This window comes from Camellia sinensis, unplaced genomic scaffold (assembly GCF_055761805.1).
Source record: "Camellia sinensis isolate YWXY unplaced genomic scaffold, ASM5576180v1 Unanchor10, whole genome shotgun sequence".
NCBI lineage: Eukaryota > Viridiplantae > Streptophyta > Magnoliopsida > Ericales > Theaceae > Camellia > Camellia sinensis.
Genome location: NW_028128988.1, coordinates 3,287,742 through 3,306,864, shown reverse-complemented (window position 1 = coordinate 3,306,864; position 19,123 = coordinate 3,287,742). Strand labels below are relative to the sequence as shown.

At 35.3% G+C, this 19,123-nt stretch overlaps 1 protein-coding gene and 1 long non-coding RNA gene across 3 annotated transcripts; one reads left to right on the top strand and one right to left on the bottom strand.

Moving 5' to 3' along the window:
• Window positions 1-1,013: 1,013 nt before the first annotated feature.
• On the bottom strand, window positions 1,014-3,598 carry LOC114273235 (uncharacterized). Of its 2 annotated transcripts, XR_014357796.1 has the most exons (4): window positions 2,125-3,598; window positions 1,710-1,813; window positions 1,418-1,558; window positions 1,014-1,295 (listed from the first exon to the last, which is right to left on the bottom strand). It is a non-coding gene; the product is annotated as an uncharacterized LOC114273235 (long non-coding RNA). The 2 variants fall into 2 exon arrangements; XR_003632981.2 differs by lacking the exon at window positions 1,418-1,558 and having other exon boundaries at window positions 1,185-1,295; window positions 2,125-3,429.
• Window positions 3,599-13,907: 10,309 nt separating this feature from the next.
• LOC145814473 (azadirone synthase LFS-like) lies at window positions 13,908-15,896 on the top strand. Its single transcript, XM_082911306.1, has 6 exons — window positions 13,908-13,986; window positions 14,429-14,509; window positions 14,690-14,741; window positions 15,148-15,269; window positions 15,675-15,775; window positions 15,873-15,896. The coding sequence occupies exons 1-6, from the start codon at window positions 13,908-13,910 to the stop codon at window positions 15,894-15,896; spliced, it is 459 nt and encodes a 152-aa protein (XP_082767432.1).
• Window positions 15,897-19,123: the final 3,227 nt, after the last annotated feature.

Below are 19,123 nucleotides of genomic sequence, written 5' to 3'. Positions count from 1 at the left end.
AATAACCTTATATATTTTATAAACGAAACTCGAATTTTGCAAAAATATATACAATGAAAATTAAGGAATAAAAGGTTTTTTTTATTGTGATTACACAATAAAAATCTCAATAAAAAAACTTAAGGAAAACTCAAAGTTCTTGAATATTCAATTTTCTTTGACCATATTTTCCATCTCTCCAAGTAATTTCTGACTTGAATAATGAAAACACAAATTAGTTCAGAGGTCGCCAGAGGCATAGAAATAAACTTATCAATTTGTTCAAAATTAAAGAAAACAAAAATAAGAAGAAAAAAAATCTAAAAAGTTTATAGAATTTATCAGAGTTCAAATTAATCAACTAGACTTGAACTTAGATGCAGGGGCAACATCATCCAGATACATCAACTGGATAGGTAAGGAAAAATATAAAATTCTTGATAAGTGGTCTATGAACAAAGAAGAACAGATTAAAATGCAGAGAGAGCTGAGCAATAAACTACACAAAAGAGGGATACTTCAGTGTTTTGTTGACATGTCAAGCATTTTCTAGTAAAAGAATATCACAGAATCACGTTACCCTCTTAATCAAGACGTAACATGATTTAGAGTCTCTCTAGAGAGCAGCCCGTGGAGTTGGGGCCAATGAAATAATTCAAACTCCATAATGTGGAAAATGAAGAAAGGGTAATTCATATAAAAATGAACAACAATGATTTAGACCACTAAAAAATACACCACTAATAGCACTAATGCATTGGGAATGGCAAAAAAAAAAGAAAAAAAAAAGAAAAGAAGGCATAGAAAGAGGGCTGGGCCCACGGCCACATCATTAGTGCTCCTCCTAGTGCTCATTTTTTAGTGCTCCCAAGCATTTTTCAAAAACGAATTAGGGTTTGGGTTAGGGATGAAAGAGCACTAACGTAGTGCTTGGCCAATCTCAAAATAATACAAAAGCCACAACTTCAATATACTAAAATTTCATTGCTTCAGCTGGCAATAACAGATCATTTTGTCCCTAGTTAGTGCTTAAGTTGATAAAACTAAACCACTTCCATTAAATAAATAATAAATAGAACAAAAACAAAGGTTATTAAAAATAAAAACCTTATTTGACGGAATAAAAACCTTAGAAGATGAAAAGGTGGTTCATTAATCTCAGAACATGGTGCTATATATGACGGAATGAATCATAGAGGAAGGAATGAATCACAGTGGGGATGAGTTTTCAATTCAGAAGTTACTTGTAACTTTGACATAAGACCCAGCTATGTTTGCCATTTTCAGAGTGTTGTGTTACAATTATTACCTCCTCTCTGAAAAGAAAAAAAAAAACAAAAAAAACAAATATACTATGAAGAAAGAAGCTGAACAGAGGCACTACATTTAAATCAAAAATGGAAAGGAATCAACATGAAGAAAGAGCAAATGAGATCACCATATACACAGGAAAATTCATATGTGTATATATATACACACATCTGCACAAAGTCACAAACATCTAGTAGTAGGCAAGCACTTTGTAAACGTCTTCTAATAAACTATATTTGCATTCAAAAAGCCACCTATAATTGGAGACCTAAAAGAAGCGACAACAAAGCAAAATGGATCAAAGGTCAACAAGATTTGAGTCAACTTGCTTGGCTAATAATGCAAAGATATATTATAATTATAGGCAGCTTCCATGCATGCAGCTAATTGTTGGTTAGTGTGTTTAAGCCATGGGATACCTGGTTTATTAGGTATGCTAGTGAATGCTCTTGGCGAACTGACGCTTGTAAAAACAAGACATCAACTCAAGCTATTCAATTTCCTTCTTGGAATTTTGTTTCTCCTGTAGAACAAAGAATGATGTCATTAATGAGCACTTGAACAAGTTCATGGATGACAACAAAGCAAATGACCAGAAGAACTTCGCGTGTTTACAGCCCTATAACATGAGCACTAGGCAAGCAAATGAATGAAGCATTCATGATCTAAAAAAATATTCATCAACAACATCAAGTTTCAAAGCTTGAATAAGAATTGGCTAGAACATCTAAAGAATGAGAAACAGATAAAACTATCATACTGAGTATCTAAAGTCAGTTACAAAAGAAGTCGTAATTCCTATCATTGGTAGAGAAACAGACTGGAATAGCATACCTAGATCTTCCAGAGCTACTGCTTCAACTGATTATTCAGCTCTCCCTGCTGAGCTGCACATGCTCTAAGGTCGTAGAAACACCAAAGATTAAGTGCACGTCTGTGTATCCAACCCAAATTGCCATGTAACAAATAGCAGCACACGACCCAACAAGCTGCAGAAGTTAGTTGCAAAAACTAGAACACATGACAAACACAAATTACTGAAATCAAAAAGGAAGAGAAAAATGAGAACCACAAATAAGCTTTAGCTAAAGAATCTATAAGTTCAGAGCATCCCCATGAACTATGAAGGGTCATATCGCGGCCCAAAATTAAAAAGGCAATGACACTAACCTACATGCATATAAATATAGACACCTAGATTATACACTCACATAATGAGATTAAATTATTAGAAAGTTAAAGCACCTAGAACTAATATAGCATGAATGCTCGACTTTCAGAAAATTAAAAGCTCAAGTCACATATGACACATTTGAAATATATGTAAATACTCAATTTATGTTGTACATCAGCCTACCTTGATACATGTTTGTTCACTTACAAGAACTTTACCTTCTTATATGAGCTAAAAATTTCAGAAAATAAAAAAAACTCAAATAAAATACCGCACATTGAAATATATGTAAACACTCTAGTCAAACAAATCATAAACCTACCAAATTAAGCATTGTCATGAGTTATGGTGTACATCAGCCTACCTTAATACATGTTTATCACTTGTTGTAAGAGCTTTACCTTCTTATAAGAACTAAATATATGCACATGTCTCTTGACCTTATTTCTGCCACTAGCACCTGGTTCAGGAGAATAATACCTAAATGGGAGCATAAGCCAAAGCACCTAGTTCAGGAGAACTTTGCTTGCCTATTGCTCATGTTGATGAAATTTGGTAATGCTTCACTCAATATAGAGAATATTCCAAATGCTTCACTCAATGCGATGAAAAAAGTGTTTTTCCCTTGATTTGATAAGCATTTTATGAAAAGGTTGGAGATGGATTTTGAGCAATTTTTCATCAAATTTAAATTTGATAGACCAAAAAAAAAAAAAAAAAGCTTGAGGATTGATAAATAACTTTTTTAGTTGCAGCAGAGCAGACTGCTAATTATTTACCCTATAATCGTCAGCCAAAAAGGTTAATTCAAATTTGATTCTTCATGTAAGAAAGAGAACATGGAATTTGACTAAACTTTGGCAAGAAAAGTAGTCTTCCCTAATTAACTGTGGATAACATATGCAAATACAATGAAAACTTAAGAGCCATGACAAAGTGACGATTGCATTTATAAGGTAAAATGTCTATCTTACAGCAGCCTTGGCCCCATCCATCAATCTCAAACTCCAGGTCTGGGCTCCACTTGCCCATTAACAAGACAAATCCATTTTCTTGGAAATCATTCATCCAGAATAATCACCCACATAGATGAACTAACAAGTAATCATAAATGAAGAGCAAATAAATTCCTACTTACAGTTCCAGACTTGATAATTTCCTTGTATCTTTCAGTCTTCCAATCCTACAGATAAATAACCCTAAAACAGTCCAAAAATATAGCCAACTAATTGATGATACAGATTAAAAAAATCCCTTTGATTTCGAGGAATTTACAAGAGATTAGCATAAATAAAGCCAATTCATCTCTGTTAAAGACCATGATCTCTTCCCCCTTTTCCCCCAAATTCTTCTCTCCAATAGGAGAGCTTCAAGAATAATTACGACAAAACTGATATTGGTAACTTTGAGAAACCCTCTCTTTGCTCACAAAAGAAAGAAACCCTCACACAACCAAAATAGAAAGAAGGGAAATTTTGCTAACAAAAATTGACTTAAATTATTATTATTTTATTTTATTTATAATTTCCTAGAAACCAATAAACCAAAATCAAAATCCAAACTCAACTACTATCAACTAAAACCACGCAATCAAACAATGATAACATCAAAATTAAAAACACAACTACAATCAGAATTTTTTTTTTTTTTTAAAAAAAAATCAATACTTAATTATTTCGATGTCGAGCAAGGTTTTTAATGAATTGAATTGCAAGTACTTGGAATTTGAATTCTGAAAAAAGTAGGGAATAAGAAATGCGAGAATCAAACATTCATGAGTTCAAGTGAGTCCCACTTAGAACATGTTTGTGCTGAGGGATTATTTTATGGGATTCGGAGTCTATTGTTTAGTTCAATTTTTTAATTCCGGACTATTATTCCTCTGGACTATTAGTCCCTCATACGAGGAATTATTGTATCTGGAAGGAACGGTGAGACTATTTTCATTTCCATGAAATTGGTATCTCATGACTAATGTATGAAATATCCATTTTAACCCATGCTATTATTTAATAAATAATTAAAAAATAATAAAATAATCTTTTAAATATTTATAAAAAAAATTTAGTGTTGTTAATTTAAAATTATATATTAAATAAAAAATATATATTATAAATTTAATTTAATTAAAAATAATAAATTAAAAATTATGATCTTATAATTTTTTTAGTGTTATTAAAAAATTAAATTTATATATTAAATAAAATTATTTTTTTAATGTTGTTAATTTAAAATTAAATTATTAATTATAAATTTAATTTAATTAAAAATAACAAATTAAAAATTATGATCTTACAAATTAAATTTTTTTAGTGTCATTAAAAAATTAAATTTATATATTAAATAAAATTATTTTAATATTATTAATTTAAAATTATATATTAAATAAAAAATATAAATTATAAATTTAATTTAATTGAAAATAATAAATTAAAAATTATAGCCTTATAAATAAAAATATTTTAGTATTGATAAATTATAAATTATAAATTTAAAATTATGTATTAAATAAAAAATATAAATTGTAAGAATAAAATAATCTTTTGAATATTTTCTTACCCAGTCTCTCCAATCAACCATTAAATTCATTAAAAATAGTTAATAGCCCAAACATCTAATCAAATAGTTCAAGAATAATGTATCCAGCAATCTGTTAGGTGAAAAAAAAAAAGGTGTTAAAAAAATTTATTGAAGAGCTGGTGTTAATAATAAGTTTAAGAATATAAAAACTAATTCATAGAATCAGATATAGAATCTGTATAGATGGACAAATTTTACAGAAGTAGAGTTGTGGAGGTCGTCGGGAGCGCCGGAGATAGAACCGGCGACGGAGGCTCCAGCGGAGCGAACGTTGGAAGACACAATCTTCAAACAAGAGGAAAGAAACCTCACAGCATTCGGGATGAAGGTGTGCTTGATCTTGTTGCTTTCTTGTGCTTTCTTCATAATCAAAGACTTCTTCAAATTTCACCCCTCACCGGGAAGTTACCGGTAATGATAACTGCTTCGCCACCGCCGGCTCTCTCCGACTCCGCCGCCGCCGGAAACTGACGATCAGATACTCCGCGGCGGCAGACTTGGAGAAAGAAGAAGAAGCGGTGGTGGCAGTGGAGGTAGATTTGGTGTTGTCGTGGTCGATCGAGAGAGAGAGCATGGTTGAGGGAGTCCCTAGGGTTTATAAGGAAGAGTCGTCTGTTTGGCCTCAATCTAAATCAATTAGAAATTATTTTATGAGCAATACAGAAGTCTAAAAAGAACTCTAGCACTATATGTTTGGAACCAGGACAAAAGTAAGGTAAAAGAAATGATTATTTAAATTATAAGAGACAAAAGTAAGGTAAAGAAATGATTATTTAAATTATAAGAGAGAATAAGAGAAAAGAAGTAATTGTAATTTTTTTTTTTATTTGGTTAGATTTTATAAAAGTAAAAAGAGAAAAAAAAAATTATTTTATGTTATATTATTAAAATAATCTGTTTATATTTTATCAATCATTTTATTTCTTTTATTTTTACAGGAACAAAATTGGTATTATGAAAATATAAGAATCTGTTGTTTTTTTCTCGCCCAATCTCTCTACTTTTTGGAAAGATTGAAAATCAGGGTTATAAAAGAAATGAGTTTCTTTCCGTTTCTCTTTATTTCTCTGCATTTCTTTCAATTTTTCTCTATTTAAGTTATCCAAACAAATAAGAGAAATGCATATCTCTCCATTTATTTTATTTTCTCTCCAAATCTCTCAATCCACATATAGGGTAAGAGTAGAATTTTAATTTGAGTTTTACGAAGCTGATAAAAAAAAAAAAAAAATAGACCACAATTCACATTATAGATAAGACCACTATATTAGAGTTCTTCTAAAACTCTTTTTTCTAGAACTTCAAATTATTTTTGTTATTTTAAATAAAAACAAGATTGGAAAGATATATGCAATCACATTTATTTACGAATTGTGATTAAAAATATATATATAATCACACATATTTGGAAGAAGAGATTAAAAATAAATGTTGTCTTACTCAATTATTTGAGTGTGATTAAACTATTATTTTAATTTTTCTAATCACACTTTTAATAAAAATGAGATTCTTTTAAGTTTTCTTGTCTTTAAATATTATTGTATTAGTGCTGAAAGTGGTTGACGGATGAAGTTATTGTTATGAGTGTGGCCGATGGTGATGAGAATGAATGGCAAAAAGACAAGTTTCGAGCAAATTTGTCATCCTCCACCTTTGTCCCATATCATATCAAGGGCGGGAATAGATTAGTTTTGTAGTTTTAAAAAAAATTAAAATTAAAATTAAAGGTAATATAGTATATTATAGATAATAATTTATAATTAATGAGAGTTAAAATATGTAATATGATAAATAAATGAGTAAAAATGAACATTAAGTATAATATTTTAATTTTTTTAATTTTATTATATAAAAAAAATTGAGATGATGATGGGGTAGATCGGGAATGGAAGAGTAATGGGTGGTAGTTGGAAAGAATGGGAGAAATAAAAAGAAATGTCAAAAAAATTAAATAGAAAACAAAACTAACTTTTTTGTGTTTACAAAATTTAATAAATTTGCAAACTATTTATAACTTTTTGAAAACGAAAATAAAAATCAAATGAGTTTTGTTTATAATTTTCAAAAATTATGTAAATATATATAAAAAAAAAAAAGGGTAAATATAAGGGGTATTTACAAGTCAATCCTATTGACTGGACTTATTTACCTACAAGTCTTGACTGATAAATTTATCACTGTAAATTTATTTATAAAAATAAGAGAGACTGATAAATTTATCATTGAATAAAAAATAATATGACTTAATGGTATTTAAGTCTCTTTAATGAGACTAATTCATAATTACCTCTAAATATATACATTACCAAACAGACTCTAAGAGTCTGGTTTCTCTTGAAGTCAAGATCTGAAAGAGTGTCGTTTAAGCTTGTAGGCCCATCATAGGTTATGCTTTGATAATCTTAATCATTCATTTTGTATGTCCCGTCATCTATATTATCAAAATAAATAAATAAATAATCAAATAATCTTAACTTATTCAATTAATCATATTTGTGCTAAAAAAAATGGATGACAATGATGTGTAGTATTACATTAGTTCAAGGGAAAACACTATGGTTGGTGCATACCATATGCACCATATCATAAAATGTATAATTTTATCATAAAATTTTGTAATATTAACTATAAAATGTATACTCTCACCACAAAAATATCCACAATTTTGTGGTTAATGTTATAAAACTTTGTAATTTAATTATGATATTATTTATTATGTCAATTTGTAATGAGATTATGTATTTTATGATTGATGTTATAAAATTTTATATTACATATTTTGTGATAACATGCACCCTAGGAGAACCCTAGTTTAATTGAGGCAATTACCCCCACCTAGCTTCAAGAAATAAATATTCAAAAAAAAAAAAAAAAAAAAAAAAAAAAAAAGACTGTTTTATATGTTTCATACAATTTGCGTTCACTCATTGAGAGACATTCTTTCTCCTATCATTCTTTTGTTTTTTGTTTTTTTTCTTTTTGTGTTTTTTTTTTTCTCTCTCTCTCAATTATAAAACATAACAATAATAGCAAAAAATTTATTGTTTGCTCATGTCCCAAAAACATTCCTAGACAACTACAAAACACAAACATAGGATTTAGTTTCTACATGACTTAATGAGTGTCATATTACTATTTTAATTAACCTAATTGTTATTAAATTATGTTTATAGTAGATTACGTGCCAATAAATTGTGTTGAATTATGTTTAACACTACAACAAAATTTGACTTTTTGTGACAGCAAAATGCCATCGCAAATACTCAAAATGTCGTCTCAAAAGGTTTTTTGCGACGGCAGATGACTTTTAGCGACGGCAAGTAGAGGGTCGCAACAAAAGGGGTTGCAAAAAGATTTTAGCGACGGCACGTTGCCGTCGCTTTTTTTTTGCGACGGCAAAGTTGCCTTTTTGCGACGGAATTTTGCCATCGCCATTGATATGAAAAAATCTAAGATTTTTTTAGACGGCACTATGTTGCCATCGCTAAAAGTGTTATTTGTGATGGCAAAAATGCCGTCGCTAAAAAAATATTTGAGAAAGCACGATACGCCGTCGCTAAAAGATTATTTGCGACAGCAAAGAGTATCATCGAAAAAGGCTTTTGTCTCAACTCTGCCAATATCATTTGCGACGGCAATGTGGTGCCGTCTCAACAAAAAAAAAAAATTTGCAATAAAATTATTAAAAATATGAAAATTTCCGGTATTAAATGAAAAATAATTGAAAAAGAAACCAATAATTACATAATAATATAAAGATTCTAGTATAAAAATAACAATTCATCCATAATAAAAATATTCTTGCATTCATTCATTACAACACATTAGCAAAATTATCTCACTACATAATATTGCATAATAGACATACAATGTTTACATACATAATGTTGTTCACAATTCAAAATAACTTAAATCAAAAACAAAAGTTTCCCTTATGATTCTTCCATGGGTAACAAAAACAAAAGTAAATCGCAATCTTCACACGCCTGTATTCCATAATAAGCAAGCTGCTACTCGAGAAATATCTGAAAACAAAAAATAAAAATAATTAATGACAATATAATTATGTATTAATATTTTAATTACACAAAAACATAAAAAATTAACTACTTTATAATTACAAAGATAATTAAGTAAATAATTTTGGCTAGATGGAAATCTGGATCTAACTCCTAAACGGGGAACCCGATTGGAGTCCCGTCTTCTCCCACAAGTCTCTCGTGCCTAGGCAGTCGTGTGTGCCAAGTTTCATGCTAAACCGACGCCGTTTGGAGATTTTGGGGCTTCAACACCTCCAATTCAAATTTCTTAATAAACTAGTTTTCCTAGACCGAAATTCGGCTCTAACTCCCAAACCGGGAACCCGATTGGAGCCCCGTCTTCTCCCACAAGTCTCTGAGTTGGTCGGCAGTCTGCGCCCTTTCTTTCTCTGTTTCGGCCCGCGCACTTTCCATTGTCACTCTCATCGCCTCAAACTCAGCCTACTCCGCTGACCCTTCAATTTCGACTGCAAACTACCAATTCTTTCAACGGCATCGTGCTGGCAGCAGCCCAATTCGGCGATCCTTCCGACCGTCTGCAAAACAAGTTGGGATCGTCACATACCAAGAAATACCGCTTGCAAACAAAATCAAAACAAGGAGTTGCAATGTACATACCAGGAGGGCTGACTGGGCAGTTAATGCTATCGCTACCAAATCCAGCTCCGCCCGAAAGGTTGCCTTGTCAGTCGACAACGAAACCGAGGCAGCCAAGCTTAAAGCTACAGCGGGATCCTTTACGGCCGACGCTTCGGAGGAGATCGGCATGTTTTTTTATCTTGGGTTGAACAACGAAAGGAACCACATCCGATTCCTCTAAGTGCTGCCGTTTATCGACAGGATTCTCCTCAGAGCCAGCCTCGCCCTCGGCGGCACGCTTCTCTCCCCTATCTAGAATCGGCTGTTCTTCTGGATTCGGAAGATCGGCCGCCTTCTCCACCTCGGTCACGTCAACGTTTGCCGTTTCTTCTACAACAGTAGGTACGACAGATTCAGTCGGGACAAGTCCGGAACAGATGGCCTCGGCTTTCTGTCGGGCGACCATGCGTTCGGCGTTTCTCTTTCGTGCCATCTGCGTGAGATTTTCCTTAGCCATATCCTCAGAATAATCGCCGGGAAGGTCTCCCAAATTTGTAAAAATATCTCCAAAGGCGTCCCCTTGGCCTGATGTAGACGGAAGATCGAACGAGTTCAACCCAGCTTCCTCAAAGGCCGAGTTAATAGCTTCGTCAACTTCCGCTGCCAACCGGTCCGGGTCCTCAGCGATTAGTTCGGCCTCTTGTTCTTCTACGTGTTCAAAATCGGATGTTTCTAAACCAATCTGTCTCAAGTTCTTGAAACTGAGGAAGATGAGGGCTGTGAGATGGCTGTCGCCTCGCGTGATCGGAATGTTGTCCGCCACCGAGAATGTCATGTAAGTCGGCTCGTACCGAAGTAAAATGTGGGCCGCCCTCTCCTGTTTTTGAAGGTTTGAATAGCCGACGAACTGTAGCGTGGTTTTGATTGCTACAAGAACAACGTCATCATCTGAAACCAACACTCTCTTCAAGTCACTGCCTGCACAAACAAAATGGTTAGATGTATGTAGTGCCGAATACGAATATAGATATGGAAATAACAGAAACAAATGATCTAATCGGCCACCTGGTTCGCCCTTTCGCCTCGGCACCGGGTCTAGGAGATCTTCGCCTTCACTGAACTCTTAATTATCGCAGACAACGACCATCACGTCGTCGACACGCTTGCCAGAGCTGGCGAGCATAGTCACTAAGTGATGATCAGTATCCTTGGCTCTAAGAAAGTAACGCCCTAGCCGACCAGTAGATTTGGCTAGGACGTAACAGTGCCGAATGGCAGGTATACCTAAATTGATCCTAAGATGAAGATTTAGTTCTACGATCTCCATTATGATGCGAAAGAAATTCACATTGGGCTGGGAAGGGATTAGACCCCAGTATCTAAGAACAGCCCTCAAAAGTGGGTGAAGAGAAAAGCGGACTCCGCCCTCAGCAATTGATAGGAGAGGAAAGATGATTGTGCTCTCATCTTCCCTCTCCATATCAGTGGTGCTGTCTGCCAAAAGTGACAGATGGACATCATCGGGGATGGAAAAATGGCGTCGAAAACCGGAGATTCGATCCGCCAAAAGGAGCTCCTTCAGATATTTTGCCATTTTTTGGCCAAACCCAAGGATTATGGAAAATTAAAAGCAAATAAGAAAGCAGGGTCAAAAATGAAGGAGGAGAAGACTTACAAGAGACGAAGGGAGAAACGAGAGATAAGGAGTCGTAGAAGCCGCGAAGAGAAGGAGTTGCACTAGAGGGCGAGCAAGATATCCTTGAACATTCAGAACATACATTCGAAGAGACAATTTCAAATCATACTAAATGGAGGCAGTATACGAAGGGCCGGGAAAGTGTTACAATGACCAAGAAGCATGTACGCGTTCTGACACGCATTGGGAAGAAGGTTAATCGCTGAATTTTTGACTTCCCAGGCTAGAAGCCAAACACGCCGACTAACTGATGCTAGTACGTGTTTGGGGGGCAATTGTGGGAGCCAAATTCCATCGGATCCATAGGGACGAATGAGCATGTCCGGACTGGAACATAACCTCTATTTGGCACATACCCTAGTCAATCGAAGAGCCGAATAAAATAACTGGTACCCCAGCCAGTAGAATAGAGGCCGAGTAGAGGTACATGTAAAGGATCAAGGATGGGCCCAGCCCAAAGGCCCAAAGAGAATACTATAAATACAGGAGCACCCATCAGAGAAAGATATGTGAGAACTATTACATTTAACTTAAAATACAAGTAACCAGAGAGAGTAGAGACTGACTTGTCCGTCGGAGTACTAATTCCGGCACCCCCGACCAGAGTGTTCATTTCTTTTCAGGTGTCTATCTAAGGATCACGAGCGTCTCCCGGGATCAGAAGAGTATTTCCAAACCATTTCTCCACAGCAAGGATTGTACTTCATTATTTGCTTCAAAAGTGTTATTTGGGGCAAAATTTTTTAAGATTTTAGACTGGATTTTTAAAAATAAAAATTTTAAATATACAACTAAATAAATTTTCAAATTTTGTAACTTTTTTTTTTTAAAGTTATCTTTCAAAATTAATTTTGAAAATCAAACCAAATTAACCATTTTTGTTCATTTGGAAAAAATATTACATTACACAAATTTCTTTCATTGATTTTTTTTTTTTTCCTTTTTTTCCAAAAAACAAACTTGTAACATAACCACTAAAAAAAATTTAGTACATCAATAAAACTCAAAATTTACACTACAAGAAAAGGCCCTATATAACACGGAACTTTTGCGACAGAGCGTTTCCCGTAGCAAAAAATGATCTTTTGCGACGGCAGTTTAAACCATCGCAAAAAGAAATTTTTTGAGACAGCAGAAGTTTGCTGTCGCAAATAGTGGACAATTTGCGATGGCAAATGTTCGTCACAAAAAAAACCATTAGTAAAACGACGTCGTTTTACCTATTTTTATTTATCATTTGCGACAGTTTAAATTTATCGTCACAAAAAGTAATAAAAAAATTTGTCCCGCTTCTCCCATTGTTTGGCGCTCGATCATTTTGATCCAAAATCCCTAAATCTTTGAAACAGATCTTTTTTCCTCAAAATCCCCAAACAATCGACGAATGGCGAATGGCGATTTCTCTCTCGACGAGCGACGAATGGCAAGCAGGCTCAATCGCTGTCGACGATGGCTAGCGGTGGTGCGGGGATGGCATATTATGACTAGCGGTGGTGCGGCGTCTCTATCTTTCTCTCGCGCGAGCTCAGTCAATCTCAAGCGCTCCTCTCTTACTCACTCAGCGTATGCTCTCTTTCTCTCCATATATATATATATATATATATATATATATATATATATGTATTATATATGTCTCCTTAGTGTAAATTATTTTGTGTAATTTACATGAATAATTTAGTGTTGCATTACTCATGTAATTTATTCATGTAATTTTGATTCATGTAAATTATTTAGTGTTGCATGTGACAAAAATATTAACTATTGATTTATGAAAAATACTATTTATAATTCTGAAACTATTATACAAAATAATAGGTCTATAATATTTTTCATAGTTAATATTTTCTATTGTTGTTCATCTTGATAGGTGTTTTGTTGTAGTTTTTTATTAATTTTTTCCTTGTTCCAAAATTAGAAGGCTCCATTTCAACTCTGGCCTTGTTTGGTGAAGTTGTTTATAATTTGTTTGCTTGTTTTTTTAAAAAAAAATTTTTTGAAAATATATGTCAAAATGTTTGGTTCATCTTGTGTATATTTATGAGACTAAAGTAACTTAAATAATTTGAAATTTTTTTTTTGGTGCAATGATACTATTAATTTTTTTGGGTTATCCAAACAACTCCTCATTTTGTAACATGGGGAAAAGAAAAGGGAAGGGAAATTTGAATTAAGCTTCTTTTTTTTTTTCCCACCCTTTACATTTTCTTTCCTTTTTTATTTTTTCCCCACAAACACAGCCTAAAGAATTCTTTCTGATAAGCATATGGTTGTTAATTGTTAAGGTAAGCCAATTAACTGGAAAGCTTATAAACTGTTAGAAATGGGCCAGTAATGTGTATGAAGCTATCACAATGATAATATTAATTTGATTTGTTTTTTGGAATGATTCATCATGTTGTTCCCAAATTCATTAGTATTCGGATGTGTGGTGTAGGCATGCATAGAATGTGGTTTCTTTTACTTCATAAACCATGGGGTAGAGCAAGAGTTGCTTAAGCAAGTGTTTGATGAGAACAAAAGATTCTTCTCACTCCCCCTTAAAGAGAAGATGAAATTGGTTTGCAAAGAAAATAGAGGTTATACGCCACTGTATGCCGAGAATCTCAACCCTTCTTCAAGTTCTAAAGGTTTTACTGTTCTCTCACTTTTGACAAATTTTGTGATGCTTTCAAATTGTATATTAAGTGGGAAATGTGCCAATGTAAGCTGAAATTTTTAGATTAAAAAAAAAACATTCAGAAAAGTGTATGAGTTTAGTATTGAGATTGAATATGTTGAAAATTTGAATGAATGCTCTCAACTTTTGGTGGAAGCGTAAATTGACAAATAATAGCAAGTTTGACAATGATTTTACAAAGATTTTGTGATTCAATCTAAACAGGATGTGGTCCTAAAGATACTTTTTTCCAATTCATGAATTTAAAGCCAGGGTTGAAACTCATTGATTGATGGTATGATTGATATTAGATGGAGAAACTCTAATAGGTTCTTTTCTCATTAATACATATTTCATTGGTGTAATGGAGAAAAGAACTTAGGGTTGACTGTCTTCTACTGATTGGAGTACAGGTGACTCAAAAGAGAGTTTCTATATTGGTCCCCTGGAAAGCACTTCAAGTCATAGTAATCTAAATCAATGGCCTTCAGAAGGTATTTTAATAATTTTGTGTGCTTTCACTTGTTTATGTTCTCTTAGCGTGTTCTCATATAACGATTTTATTTCTCCTACATTTTGTGATCTGTCATTTAGCATACATTTTGTACAACGGGTGCATGATTCCTGAGGTGAAAACATTTTATTTCTGGTGTTGTCTGGCTAGGAAATTCCAGAAGTTTTACCATCTTGGAGACCTACTGTTGAATCTTACTATGAAAGAGTCCTGTAAGTTTTACCCATTGTTTATTCTTGTGTCACACTCTGAAAAGAGAGTAGAAAGTGATCAGAAATCATAGTAGATCTATTCACTTAAACTATGTCTGCCTAGTAAGTTCATGTCCTTTAATCAACATTAATTTCTTCATACAAAATCAGAAGTTTTGCTCATGTTAATTCTATGACTTTCTTAAGCATTTACATGATTTTGAAAAACTTCTGTCTTTTTAACTAATTTTTGGGGCCTGAGATGTGATACTTAATGCTTGGAATAGTTTAGATGGCTTTTATATAAAGATGCCTTAGTAAAAAGTGGTGCAGCAGTTTTGATTGATCAAATAGCTCATAATTCCTTATATTGATAAGAACAAGGTTGTGTGTGAGTTTTGGCTAGTGTTGATTTTTGTTGCCTCAGGACTGTTGGAAAAAAGTTAATCTCTTTAATTGCTCTGGCTGTAAGCTTGGATGAAAACTTCTTCCAGAAAGTTGGGGCTTTCAATCCACCAATGTCATTTCTTCGTCTTCTACACTATCCTGGTTGAATCAAAATTTGGCTTTATCTGCTTTGTCTGTATAGTCTTTCTTTTCATTATCTGGGTTCATATACGGACAGATTCAGGAATCTGTATGATGTGTGGTTTATGAAAGGAGCATAGCACTCTGTTTGTGTGTCTTACTGTCAGTAAAATTGCAACACTTTGCAATAGCAGGATAAAATCCAGAAAATTAAGGATGCATATGAAAATGTAATTGGAAATTGACTAGATAAAAAATACTATTTTCTCAACGTCTCTGCGTGCACTTTATCTGAAACATTATGCTTTAATTTGACAGTTGTGGATTGGATTGAAGCTGTTTTTAAGGAAATGATTATTGATTTGTAGGAACTAAAAAGAATGGCTATTTAACCAAAGCTCTTTTGCCTCTCAATTTTGATTTCAGGTGAATTGGGGCTTTCCGATGAAGAAATTTTTGGTGCTTCTGCTCATTCAGACTATGGAATGATAACCCTTCAAGCAACAGATGGTGTTGGTGGACTTCAGGCATGTTTGGTCGATATTAATTGTGATCTTCAGCTATAAATTCATTGAATATAATATCTTCCATCATTTTAGTTAGCTAGCTTTTTTGTGTTAACAGGTTTGCAGGGACAAATCTACGTAATCACTGGTCTGGGAAGATGTGCATCATATCAATGGGTGAGTTCATGATTTAACAAAATTAACTCAATTATTACCTTTTCCAAACAACATATATGTACATATGTATAATAAAATTCGAATATGATTAACACATTATGTATTGACTATCATAGGTTCCTGATGCATCGAGTGGCCACCGGCCATTTAGGGAATCTACAGGAGACGAGAATCCATATACACCACCACCAGAAGATTAGGTATAAAATGTATGTTTGCATTCTAAGCTAAGAATAACCATAAATTAACTGTACACAACCCAAAAGGATAGAGACTAGGCACGAAACTTGGCACATACGACCGCCTAGGCACGAGAGATTTGTGGGAGAAGACAGGACTCCAATCGAGTTCCCAGTTTGGGAGTTAGAGCCGAATTTCACTCTAGGCAAACTAATTCGTTAAGAAACTTGAATTCGAGGTGTTCGCGCCCCAAAATCACCAAACGGCGTCGGTTTAGCATGAAACTTGGCACGAACGACCGTCTAGGCACGAGAGCTTGTGGGAGAAGACGGGACTCTAATCGGGTTCTCGGTTTGGGAGTTAGAGTCAAATATCACTCTAGGCAAACTAGTTTATTAAAAAACTTGAATTCGAGGTGTTGGCACCCCAAAATCACCAAACGGGGTCGAATTAGCACGAAACTTGGCACACACGACCGCCTAGGCAAGAGAGACTTGTGGGAGAAGACGAGACTCGAATCAGGTTCCCGGTTTAGGAGTTAGAGCTGGATTTCACTCTAGGCAAACTAGTTTCTTAAGAAACTTGAATTCAAGGTGTTGACGCCCCAAAATCACCAAATGGTGTCGGTTTAGCACGAAACTTGGCATACACGACTGCCCAGGCAAGAGAGACTTGTGGGAGAAGACGGGACTCCAATCAGGTTCCCGGTTTGGGAGTTAAAGCCGGACTTCACTCTAGGCAAACTAATTCATTAATAAATTTGAATTAGAGGTGTTGACGCCCCAAAATCTCTAAACGGGGTTGGATTACCATGAAAATTGGCACACACGACCGCCTAGGCACGAGAGACTTGTGAGAGAAGACGGGACTCCAATTGGATTCCCGGTTTGGGAGTTAGAGCCGAATTTCGGTCTAGGCAAACTACTTCCTTAAGAAATTTGAATTGGAGGTGTTGACGCCCCAAAATCACCAAACGACATTGATTTAGCACGAAACTTGGCACACACGACCGTCTAGGCACGAGAGACTTGTGGAAGAAGACGGGACCCCAATCGGGTTCCCGGTTTGGGAGTTAGAGCTGGATTTTACTCTAGGCAAACTAGTTCCTTAAGAAATTTCAATTCGAGGTGTTGACGACCCAAAATCACCAAACAGCGTCGGTTTAGCATGAAACTTGGCACACACGACCGTCTAGGCATGAGAGACTTGTGGGAGAAGACGGGACTCCAATGGGGTTCCCGGTTTGGAAGTTAAAGCCGGATTTCACTCTAGGCAAACTAGTTTATTAATAAATTTGAATCGGAGGTGTTGACGCCCCAAAATCTCTAAACGGCGTTGGATTAGCACGAAACTTGGCACACACGACCGCCTAGGTACGAGAGACTTGTGGGAGAAGACAGGACTCCAATCGGGTTCCCAAATGGCGTAGGTTTAGCACGAAACTTGGCACACACGACTGCCTAGGCACGAGAGACTTTTGGGAGAAGACGGGACTCCAATCGGGTTCCCGATTTGGGAGTTAGAGTCGGATTTCACTCTAGGCAAACTAGTTTCTTAAGAAATTTGAATTCGAAGTGTTGACGCCCCAAAATCACGAAATGGCGTAGGTTTAGTACGAAACTTGGCACACACAACCGCCTAGGCACGAGAGACTTGTGGGAGAAGACGGGACTCCAATCGGGTTCCCGGTTTGGGAGTTAGAGCCGGATTTCACTCTAGGCAAACTAGTTCCTTAAGAAATTTGAATTGGAGGTGTTGACGCCCCAAAATCATCAAACGGCGTCGATTTAGCACAAAACTTGGCACACACGACCGTCTAGGCACGAGAGACTTGTGGGAGAAGACAGGACTCCAATCGGGTTCCTGGTTTTGGAGTTAGAGCCGGATTTCACTCTAGGCAAACTAGTTCATTTAGAAATTTGAATTGGAGGGGTTAACACCCCAAAATCTCCAAACGGCGTTGGATTTGCACAAAACTTGGTACACAAGACCGCCTAGGCACGAGAGACTTCGGAAGCCGAGGAGAGGGCCAACCCGAACGAGGCATCGCTCAAGTTAGCCAAGGAGGCGCTTGCCAAGTTGGACGCCGAGTTGGCAGAGTTGAAGGCGGCAAAGGAGAAAGTCGACTCCGAGGCGTCCGAACCAATTGAGGCTGGAAAAAGTGCCGCTCTTGAAAACTATGTAGAAGAGGTCCCCAAATTCGAGAATTAGGGATTCAAACATGGCTGGCTCAAAGCCCTTGCTGCCGCTGGAGTGACATTGGATATGTCGATTCCATACGAGCAAGGGGATGTTGAGCCGTTTGAATCTGATGCCGAGGATTGATTTGGGGATCACTTTAGCTATTTTCAATGTATCTTTTTGCAATCATGTTTTGTTTTCTTAGTAGACAACTATTTGCTTGGGATAATTTTCATGCATAAAATTATGACTATGTTGTACTCAATTTATGAATGAAAATTTTCTATGTTCTCAAGTAATGGCTTGTATTGTTTGCTGTATGAGTACATAACTAAAAGAATCAGCAGTTAGAACAAAATGTGACGACTACGTGAGGTGGCAAACTTAATAGCCGATTAAATTAATGAATTTGATTTAATCATAAATAAAATGAATTCATGAGGTGCCGATAGGTCAGCCTTTAGGTGGTTCATGAATGTAGCACGCCGAATAAAATGAACTTATGAATATTGTACTGATAAATCGATTCATGGAACGGCTAAGGCACTCGAGCCGACTAGATTGATGAATCTGCCCTTGCCCTAGCTGGTTCACGAACGTAAAACGCCAAATAAAACGAACTTATGAATATTATACTGATGAATCGATTCGTGGAACGGCTGGGGCACTCGAGTCGACTAGATTGATGAATCTGCCCTTGCCCTAGCTGGTTTACGAACATAGAACGCCGAATAACAGAGGTTGATGGGCCGATTGGGGCATGTGACTCAATCGACGCCGGGCTGTTGAGGTTTCGATATTAATGAGATTGCCTCGGAGGTGCTGCCTTCG